This window comes from Adelges cooleyi, unplaced genomic scaffold (assembly GCF_023614345.1).
Source record: "Adelges cooleyi isolate 19-005CV unplaced genomic scaffold, UGA_ACOO_1.1 ACOO_flye_CR_arks_rails_tigmint_CR_PRNA_247, whole genome shotgun sequence".
Classification (NCBI taxonomy): Eukaryota; Metazoa; Arthropoda; class Insecta; order Hemiptera; family Adelgidae; genus Adelges; species Adelges cooleyi.
The window spans coordinates 11,860,088-11,871,032 of NW_026095912.1; the positions used below are offsets into that span (position 1 = coordinate 11,860,088).

General features: G+C 31.2%; 1 protein-coding gene across 2 annotated transcripts; it reads right to left on the minus strand.

The window, feature by feature from the left end:
- Positions 1-4,011: 4,011 nt before the first annotated feature.
- LOC126836672 (protein CLP1 homolog) lies at positions 4,012-9,474 on the minus strand. Of its 2 annotated transcripts, none has more exons than XM_050570272.1 (9): positions 9,273-9,474; positions 9,096-9,204; positions 8,027-8,191; positions 7,273-7,501; positions 7,022-7,192; positions 6,617-6,807; positions 5,391-5,571; positions 4,347-4,440; positions 4,012-4,287 (listed from the first exon to the last, which is right to left on the minus strand). In XM_050570272.1, exons 1-9 carry the CDS (start codon positions 9,377-9,379, stop codon positions 4,173-4,175), a joined length of 1,362 nt encoding a protein of 453 aa, XP_050426229.1. In that variant the 5' UTR covers positions 9,380-9,474; the 3' UTR covers positions 4,012-4,172. The 2 variants fall into 2 exon arrangements, with proteins under 2 accessions (XP_050426229.1, XP_050426230.1); XM_050570273.1 differs by having other exon boundaries at positions 4,013-4,287; positions 9,096-9,209; positions 9,273-9,389.
- Between the last annotated feature and the right edge of the window lie 1,471 nt (positions 9,475-10,945).

A 10,945-nucleotide genomic window follows, 5' to 3' on the forward strand; every position in this document is an offset into this window, starting at 1 on the left:
CTCGGTAGTCGCCTAAAACGACTTTGTGGAAAAATTTTAATATCATACTGTCGATGTCAGTGCGAGTAGCGGCGGGTTCGGCGGCAAAACCGGTTGTTGTTGAGTCGTACAGCGAAGGTTGAACCACGGTGGCACCGTCCCCGCGATCGCACGGTTTCCGAACGACGTCCCATTGCGGCCGGGCTTGAGCGGGCAACGAGCGTTCGGACTCGTAATCTTCTGCGGCCGCGTCCGGGTTGGCGCTCAAGCCGCACGGACAGAACAGTTCGCAGCGGGACGACGATGACGACGATTGCGCCGACGGCCGAACAATCGGAGACGGTTGACACGCAAACGGCAGCGGCCTGTTGAAGTCGTAGCGATAGTCGTCGTAACTGTCGTACGACCTGTTTTCGGCGGACTCTTCGCTCGGTTCGGCCACCAAAGACGACGGCCTCGGCGGACGCGAGACGCCGGCCACGGCAGAAGGCGTCCTGAACGTCTTAGGCCGTTCAGTGAGCGACGCCTGCATACGTCTCTCACGGTCGCGCAACACTCTTTCCCGAGTTTTCTTGTCGGCCGGCGGCTTGGCCCACGACACGTCGAAACGGACGTCACTGCCTTCGACGGTGGCGCCGTCCAGCGCGTCCATGGCCGCCTTGGCGTCGTCCCGCCGGGAAAAGTGCACGAACGCGAAGTTCTTGAGCGTCTTGACGCGTTCCACTCGGCCGTACCGGCCGAAAATTTCGGCGAGGGCCCGTTCCGTCAAAGGAAGCGGCGTCTGTCGGACGAACAATATGCGCACCGAGCGCATCGTCTCCTCGTCCAGTTCCGGTTCCGGGTCCGCCCAGTCCACGATGGTCTTGCAACCGAACACCGTGCACCGGCTCAGACGGTCCTTGGCCTCGGCCGCCTGTGCCGGCGTCTCGTAGTCCAGGAAACAGAAACCGCGGTGCATGTCCGGGTCGTCCAGGCTCTTGTACGTGATGGCCCGGATCAGGCCCGGTGCCACCGTTCCCACCTCGGCGCAAATGTCCGACTCGGATTTCAGTTTGGGCAAATTGCCCAGAAACAGCCGCGTGCCTGGTTCCGAATCGATCACCTTCATGGCGATTTTCAAACGACAAAAATATACTCAGAATTTAGATGGAAACACGACAGCCAATTAAACAACACCACACGACGGCACGTACAGAAATATTATTTTGTAATTATTTTGACATCACTTCGGACACGTTTCTTAACAACGAATTCGACGGTTTGTTGAGCAATACTGACCCGTCGTTAAAACCGAATCGTCAATAATAATTGAAATATTTTCACCATTTTCTACGTGGCCAGCAACTTAAACCGCTTTGCGGCGGAATTTTACTATATAAATACATTTGTACATAAACAACAGGCACCGTATGCGGTCGTTTCGAACCATGTCCTCCGAGTGATAAATAAAATATGAAAAACTACCCTGAAAGAGATACCCCCAAAGGAATTACCGCCGAAACTATGCTGTGTCTATTTTTTTAGACCGGATTTTACCAAAAACCGTCCACCGTGTAATGCTTGGTTTACGGGTTGAGTAAGCGATCTGTCTAGAACATCAAGAAATGTCTAGAGGTCAGTCGGTTAAAATACCGAATGGGCGGTAAGTGACAGGTGTATGTGAGTGTATGAAATGAATAGTATTTGTCGGCTACGGGCTTGACAGAGGCACAAACTTAGTATAATATTATCCTTTTGTAACCCCCAAGATGTTAAAAATTCATAGATAGTAAATATAGACAAAATATATATAGATGATAAATATTGACAAAAGTCAATAGGTTACGCCATCTATGATTTAACGTGCGTACCAATTTGTTCAATAGTGTGTTAAGATAGCGTCGCACCACCCATTTTTAAGGAGTAAAGTATAGGCAATTTTTTGTAAAAATCTTTATTTAAAGGTTAAACTGTGATGTGCAAATATTAGTTCAATAACTAGGACTCTATGTTGGTAGTTAATTTATTTTATGGACTATCACAGCATCCTTGAATTGGACGATTTTCAATGGAAAAATAATTAAATGTTCATGGTAAATACAATAACGACCCTCTCTCCGATAACTTGCATGAACAAAATTCTAGTCACAATAAATTACAAATGGAATATTTGATATATTTTTTTGAGAACGCCTATTGCCCTCCCTCCTTGTATCCGCCCTTGCATCAGTATAAGATGTGTTACGTGTCATGTGATTGAAATGAATAAGGTAATGTAGTATAGTTATTTCTTATTTGGATGAAATAACCTCGTACATATTTTATGTCAATAATGTATAAAAATTAAAAAACACAAATTAGCTTAGCTTAGGAGTATAAAATTAAAAATGTATTGTTTTTAGATGTGGACAGACAATTTATATTCAGTATATTAAATAAATAGTTATTATTTAAAAAGACATTTTTGATCATAATACATCATTATTTTAATAATAATTAAACTGTTTTTATTAATCCATGTATATTAATGTTTCTTAGATAGGTAACTAAATATTTTTTTCCTAGATAATTAAAATAAAACTTAAAAAGAATCGGGAATCATCATTTGGATCTCTATTGCATATATTGTTTTCAAAAATTGTACCAAAAATATTTCAATAATGCTCAGGTCTGAACTCAGGTACAGGTTTGGAAAAAGTTAAATAATGTGAAACACAATTTTTAAAATTTATCATAAAAAAAACTTCAGGTTTATAAAATTAAAAATGTATTGTAATTATATCTACCTATTTAGTTTTCTACATGGTTTTTTATTTATTTTTCGGTCTTATCAAAATATTTTAAATATAAATATGTGCAAATACCAATTTATTATATTATCATATTATATTTATCATATAATAATATGGATGTGGACAATTAGATTTTATATAAATAGGTAATACTTACATTTATATTTAAAAAATATGTACTTAAATAACAAATTATTATAATATGTAATTAATATATCTAAGGCATTGAATAATAAAACAATACATTTTAAAATAATAGTAATGGATCTAGTTTGTGTGAAATATTATTATGTTGTATATTGAAATATAACATAAACATTTGATAACTATTTCATTATTTATGGAAAGATATATTTATATATATATATCTTATATTAATTATTCACTCCATCCTACTTATATCTGCCAAATTATTTGTTTTGTCAGTTGTCTACAATTATGTTTACTTATTACCTATATATATTTATACCTAAGACTATAGTATGTAATTTTTAAGTTTCGGAAAAAATACAATTTTTAAAAGATAAAAAATAAGTAAAGTTATATATATTTAAATTTAAATCTGAGTTAACAAATGTATGAATTATAATTCATTTTCAAATAAAGTGAATTATTCATTAACCTAGAATAAAAATTGAAACATCATATATTTTTCCAAAGAATTTTACTAAACAGCAGCTAATCTTTTTTTACACCAAAGAAAGTAATTATATACTGCTACCTTTATTAAACTGGGTGTGAAGATGTACCTTAGCCATCTAAAAAAGTAAATTTCTAGTCGAGCATTTACCCAACTTGTATTTTTTAACGAAAAACAACAATGTATGTTCTTCATTTTTATAACAATAAAAAGGTTCAAGCTTGGTATTTAAATTTTATAAGTGTACATTTTTAATTAACCATTGTAGGGATGTGATTTTTTTTTAAATAATTTAATCAAGCAACAATGACTGTACAAAGTAACACAATATTATAACAGCTCATTTTATTTCGATAGTCTTTCGAATTGACAGCACAGAGATAAAAAATAACAAGAATTACTTATGATAATCCGATTGCTATATAATAATATGTATCTCATTCAGAAGAAATTAGGGTAATTATTATTGTTTGCGCGTTTTAAAAATAAATAAGCGTTTAAAGTTCCCATAAATGTGGTGAACAATAAGTAAAATATTGTAAAAGAAATAATATGCAATGCATTATTCGCAGATTGAAATAATTTCTGTTTTATTTTAGTACTATTATTGAACAAAAAAAAAAAAGATATAAACCCACTAATATAAGTGAAATTTCAAGAAAATCCATTATAACAACTTTATGTAACAAATAAAATAATAATTAAAAACATTTTAATTTCTAGAGTATAGCCTATAAAACAACTAATGGTCAATAGTAAATCAACAATCAACAGTATAGTTTTCAGTGTTGACGGACTATGAATTTTGTGTCCGAAATGAGGTAAACAGCGTCTGGCAAAGGTTTCGGCAAAGGAGACAGCAGAATTAGTCTTTTCTGTTTTGTACTCACGTTTATCCTAGAAATACATTTTTATTTAACATCAATTACCTTTAACTTCGAAAAATGTTTACTTACACACACACAAAACCTGCAATATTTGTCCTAATAATGTCTTCCTCAGTCGTTGTGGCAAAACTAACCGCTAAAATATGATACATCATGTTCCGATCTAAAAATTAGATTCAATATTAATGTTATGATATTATATTACATTACAAATAGATCAAAATATTATTTTATTTTTTTATTAGAATATTTTTAGAAATATTAGAATTATAGGTAAGAATGAAACAAATAAATTTTTACGGCAACAACGTAATAAGCAAAACGCTATTATAATTGTGTATTATAATCCTATAATACACGGTTGTAATTAAAAGAGTTAAGAAGAATTATTGTAATAAAAATAAATGCAGTTTTTTTAGGAAAAAAAAAACAATTTTTATTAATTATATTTATTTTACAATAACCCCAATTGATTCTTGATTCTATATTAAATAATTAAACAATTTATAACAATATTTAAAAAAAAATGAAATTTATACCATCATTAGTACCTACCATTACTTAATCTATGCATAGATCTTAAGGGAAAGTATTAACGGTTAACATTTAAACTTTTTTTTTATATACTGCTGAAGTATAAGTGATTAGTTTTGTATTGTATGGCACGTAATTGTATTTGGTCCAGATTAATTTTTTTTTTTAATGGTTTTTAACACTTTTTATATGAAAGTATGGCGTAAGCATGCCACCTTGGACTAAATTTGTAAATCCTGCCTATTGAAAATTTAGAAGTATAAATAGGATTGAAAAACCTGAAAATCTTTTAATTGTAGGCTAACCAGTCAATTTTACTCAACAATTATTTTAAAACTTATAAAAGAAGAAATTAAGGATTCCATATCATCTTGACCATATTATGCTCCTCCCTAGTTATGCCGTTATGGATTTCATACTTAAAATTGCTGCCCCTACGGTTCCCCTTGTGCCTCGAGCCGGCTCTGTTAAATACAATTTTAAAGGTTTGTATGTTTTACAAGATTTCTTCTTAATAATTTCAAAATTTTAAGTACCCTTCTCATAATATTCATAATTGTGGATAAAAAGTTAAATTACCTGGATTAACAAGCACAAGTGCTGGTTTAAAATCAACTTCACTAATTCCAAACACTTTAATATCCTTAAACTTTACACAACAGGTATATGGATAAAACTTGGTTTTAGGCTTGCTAAAAAAGTATTCGCGGATTCGATTTTCCATAGTTAAACGTCTCATTTCTTTACTTCTTACTGGCAACTGCAAAACAATAATATATATTTTTTTAATAAATTAAAATTTTTATATTTTATGACTACTGTTTTTATATTTTGATAAAACTAATTAAATATCATATATTGTTGACAACGTTGAACAGGTTCTTTTTAAATAACTATATTATTGCAATGTCACTCTAAGGCAAATCTGGAGGCTAAAACCATGGTAGTGGATAATTTTTTTAGCGGCAGCATTTTGTATCCTAGAATTGATAGTTTTAAAAACATATTGTAACTTTTTATCAATAGGTGATCTATTGTTGAATTTTGTTGTCGCTGTTGTGTTTAATTTACTTTTATTATTTTTTCTTTTGCATTCATGAGTAATAATGATAAAACGATTTTTAAAATATTAAACTGCTCCTAATGAGGAATACATTAATAAATATTAACAATTTGGAAACAATCATCGACAGGCTAGATAACACAATATAGTGGTCTGAACTTAAACAAATTTATTAAAATTGGACTTTACAAATTGGTTAGAGAAAAAAAAATAATTTTAAAAATAAAAATGTTTTTCAAGTACTTTTAATAAAATATTTTGGTACTGAAAACTTTTAATGTATTCTATCAACTATAAATTAAATTATTATCTAATAATTAAAAAATATGCTTCAAATAGAAACTGCAGGTTGAAAAAATAATATAGAAATGTACATATATATATATATATATATATATATCAAGGCATTGTTTTATTATTTTTTTCGTTTTTCTCATAAAAAAAAAGGTGACCTGAATTTTTAATATTATAATTAATACTTGCAAAACATTTTTAATGTTTTCGTTATTAGTAGGATTAGGTCAGGTGATTCTACTTAAACCAATGAAAATCGTTGCACAGAAAGAGATCATTTAGCTAGTAGTAGCGATTTTGTGAACATTTTCAAAACGATCCATGCTAAACTTGCGATATGTTAAATACTATACAGTTAAACCACAGGGCTTAACATCATTACACATAAAACAAATATTATAAGTAAAATATATGTTTAAAAAACAAATCTATTTATAAAATTACTTACCCAGTCGCTTTTGGGAAGATATAAAACTTTTACAAAATTAGGCATATCTTGTAATAGGTGGTCGTACAATTGGTCTTCATCTAATACAAGAATAACGTCAACTTCAAAAGCAAGAGCTATATGAGTCAGGGTGTCGTAATATTTCCCTTCAATCTGTCCACTAGTGTTGATGATTATTCCCGAATTATTTACTAAAAATAAAATTCAGAATAATTATTAAAAGGTATTTTTTATTGCTCCTTTACCAAAATGTAATTATTTTGAATATTTTTTAAAGTTTAAACAATAAAAATTAACTAACAGTTTTTTAAATAGACCATCATAGTAGTTTACTATATATTTTAAGTAATACAAAAGAATTTGTTTGAAAATCTAATGCTAATAAAATCATATGAAATGTTTTACTAATAGGATTGACGGCCATTCGTGCATGAATAATCTTTGCCATTTGCGTTACTAAAGTATTAAATGTAGCGAAATCGTTATTTATGTAATTGTGTCCATAATGATATATTAATGGTGCTATGTGGGAAAATTGTTCGTCTGGTTCTGCAGGTTTCTCAACCAATACTGCCCCTATACAAATTGATTGATATTATTAATAATTGTTTTCTATAATAGTATCAACTACATTATTATCATAATTAATAACAAACCAATTGTTCCTGGTATCGAAATTTGTCCTCGGTCAGGATCTAAGTCCACATAAATAGGTTTACGATCGTTGTCACCAGTTTTAGCCGCGTAATTAAGCAATATTCTGCATAATGTGGATTTTCCAGTGTTTTTTGAACCAACTACCATAGTAATTGGACCCCGACATTTTTGTTGTTCTGCTTTTTGCCGTAATTGTTCGAGCGATGCATGACATTTCAAATAAGACATCTACACATAAAACATATTGATTAGACAAATTATTGCAATGAACATGAATAAACTTGCAAGTGACAAATAATATACAAATCTACGAGAATTTTTTCCACTTAAAAATTTAATTTGTTTTTTTTTTGTCCACTACCTAATGAAATAAATCAACAATTATTTATTAATGATTTATTTTGTAACATACAAGAAAAAGAAAACCTTTAATAAAAAAAGGCAGAAGGGTAGAGTAAAGACTAATCCCTTTGCGGAAAATATTGAAGCATGATGTTTTGGCCCCTTTAACATACTATCATTGATTATAAATATTTTAGATGGCCCTAAGAGACATTTCAGTTCTGGATGTCAACACGGTTATCAATGAAAACGATACTACTAGCGCCCGTCCCATGTTGACGTCCAGAACTGAAATTTGTCTCGGTGAGCCGTCCATAATATTTATAATCAATGATATTATTTGATCGAAAACAGAACAGCATGATATAACTTTCTTGAATATTTATTTATATTTTTTGATCTATACATTACCATAGGCGTCACATTAGATATTGTGTATGTAAATCCTTTTTTTCCACACAATTTTAATATACATCCTTTCCATGTAAATATTGAAACGTATGAACCAAAATGAAATGTATAAGGTTTTCCTATCACTAGTATAGAACCAAATATTTCAGCCACTCCAGATTTCAACTAAAACAAAAGATAAATCATTTTTTACTATTGGTAACTGTTGACTGCTACTGAAATTTTACTAAATTGAATAAATTTAATGAGAAGAAATCTTTCTCTAAGTAAAATCTCTATTTCATTTAAGACATTGGATAAAAAATTAAAGATTTAGCAATTTTAAATTTATTGAGTTTCCAAGACTGTTGTATAAATTTAACGATCAGAGGTGTTCCTCTAAGCTGTACCTATATAATTAATTTTAACGCACTTGATTGCGTAACACCGTTATATTTTTCATTTTGTGTTTAAAATTGCTTAATCCCTGTTATGTTAACATTCAACTAAGTAATATATTAATATGTATAATATTACTCATAATAATGAAAATAAAACTAGGAAAACTGCAAATTATTTTGAACTATTTTTTGAAATTGTTTTATAGTAAATTTCTATTTTTGGGAAAACCAAATTAGGTACGTTAGTTGGCTAGGAAATAAGGCAGTAGTATCTAATATGCACTATTGCTGGTTTAGTTCTTGGCTACTGGTGACTCCATTCAGTTAAAAAGTCGCTATCACCCTCTCCATCAGCAGAATAACTAACAGTACTGGCAAGCAAATCAGTTAAGAAGCCATCTCCAAGGAAGAGGGGCAGTGATGGCCTTTAGTGGGCCAATAAGCTTTTTATAAAAAAAACTATGTTAACAAAAACTTGTATGCACCCACAAAAATATATGCGACTGTAATTAGCAACTTGTAATCGACTGTTAATAGTCAACACTGAATACACCCACTAAGATCAGTTTTTGATAAGTGGTGTACACTGCCATTTAATTGCCTAATATAAAAAAGTCGTTACACATTGTTTAAATATTTAAAATGGCATTAAACAAAAATTTAGAAAGTAAATTATAGAAATATATTACTTCTAGCAAGACAGTTTCATAAATATTTTCCACTTTAAACCGGAGTTCTTTGTCTGGTTTTAATATGAACAACTGTTCTCCAATTTTTTTCGGCATACTTGTACTTGTGCTGCACTAATATTGTACGATGTTGAAAGTATCAAAGCGACAATTACAAACTACTAATTAGGTACTTACTAGCGATTGTCCAGATACGCATACGCATACACTGGACAGTGTTTGCCATCTTTATCTTTATCAAAAACACAAACATGATTGGTTGATGAAACAAAAGTCAACAACATAAATTTAGCGTATTATAATATTTTAAATGTTTAATCACTTTAACCCTTGTATATTTTTCAATGTGTGTAACGCATAACGGATAACGATATGCGTTATTATTTATTGGCTATTGCCCGTACGCCGGACAGTGGGGGGGTGGGGTGTTCGTTGTAAGCCCCCACTACCGTTAAACGTCAAGTAATAACGCTCAACTGCGCATGTGTTACTCGCACGCGGCCGACTATGATTGGCGGTTAGTTTTAGAGCATGCGCACTAGAAATTTGTTACTTTAGAACTAAACGGATGACATGGTAAAAAAAAAAAAAAGAGGGTTTATGTCAGATACACTTTACGACAGACGCTGGCTATCCGTTCTAAATGATCTTAATAATAATATGTTTAACAGCTATTATTTATCGTTGATGAAATTAGCAACATATTGGCAATTCTCAAAACAGGGTCTGTAATGCTGTGTAATGTGTTGCCCGTCGCCAGAATGGCGAATCTAAAGGTTACCTACCGTATTTTGACTATTATTAATTAGGGACCACTTAACATTATTATAGTTTACCACATTACACAACGTTATTATTAGTATGATGTAAATTGTAAGTTTTTCTCGCCATTCTATAGACTGCTATTTCTTACATATATCACTTATCTGCAATTTGAAATGAGTCGTTTATTTATGAAAGGTGATAAGTCAAGACAATTTTGTTGTAAATGACTGTAATAAATATAAAGTTCTGTGGCTATAGAGGGATCATTTACTTTTGAAAATAGTCAAATTCGTTTGATAGTTCATTTTATTATGAGCAAAAATTCAATTAAATCAAATTGTGAAGTCGGGAAAAAAGTTCCTAATTATTGATTTATATATTTTAAAAGTCATAATAAATTATAATGGTAAAATAGTTTTGGTTTACACTACTCTAATGCTCGCAATACCGTTAATGATTTTGTCATTTTATTTATGAAACCAGTTAAAGAGGTAAATTATCCGCGAAAAATAGTTATTTTTAATTTTCCGAAAGTTTACCTGTTTGGACTAAACCCCTTTCATAAATTCAATTGTATGTATTTTGGTTTGCGGCACTGAAATTTTAAGGTTTTTTTTTAAATTTTGAGACGATATATAAATAATTCTTACTGCAAATGTGTACTTAATTATTAATTAGGACACTTAGGTATGTGCAGATTTACTTATTACAGTATAATCCCTTTGCTGGCGTTTGTAGATGTAGCTAGATAGAAAGCGGTTGTTTGTGATACGATTTTATAAAAATATAAACTTTATGACATATTTCACTAATAATATTTAATATTTTTAAATACAATTTTATTTTAAGTTCTTGTTACTGTTATGGCCACTACCCTTGGGCCTTATTATTAAACTAAACTAGCTATGAAGTATGAGCCATAAACTGTGAATATTAAAAGAAAATGATTGGAAAACGTATTCACAATGAATATGAATTTATGTAAGTAAAAGTTATTTAGATAGCTTAATACAATTAGTATTTAGTATTTTTTTTTGTGTTTAGCACAATAATACCAGCTTAGCATCGAAGCTAAAATTGTTTAT

Coding starts and splice junctions, on each gene's coding strand:
- LOC126836672 (XM_050570272.1), bottom strand. CDS start 9,379: ATGTTGTTGACTTTTGTTTCATCAACCAATCATGTTTGTGTTTTTGAT. Junction 7,502..8,026: donor TATCTAATGTGACGCCTATG/GTAATGTATAGA, acceptor TTTTATGTGTAG/ATGTCTTATTTGAAATGTCA. Junction 6,808..7,021: donor AATGGCCGTCAATCCTATTA/GTAAAACATTTC, acceptor TTTTATTTTTAG/TAAATAATTCGGGAATAATC.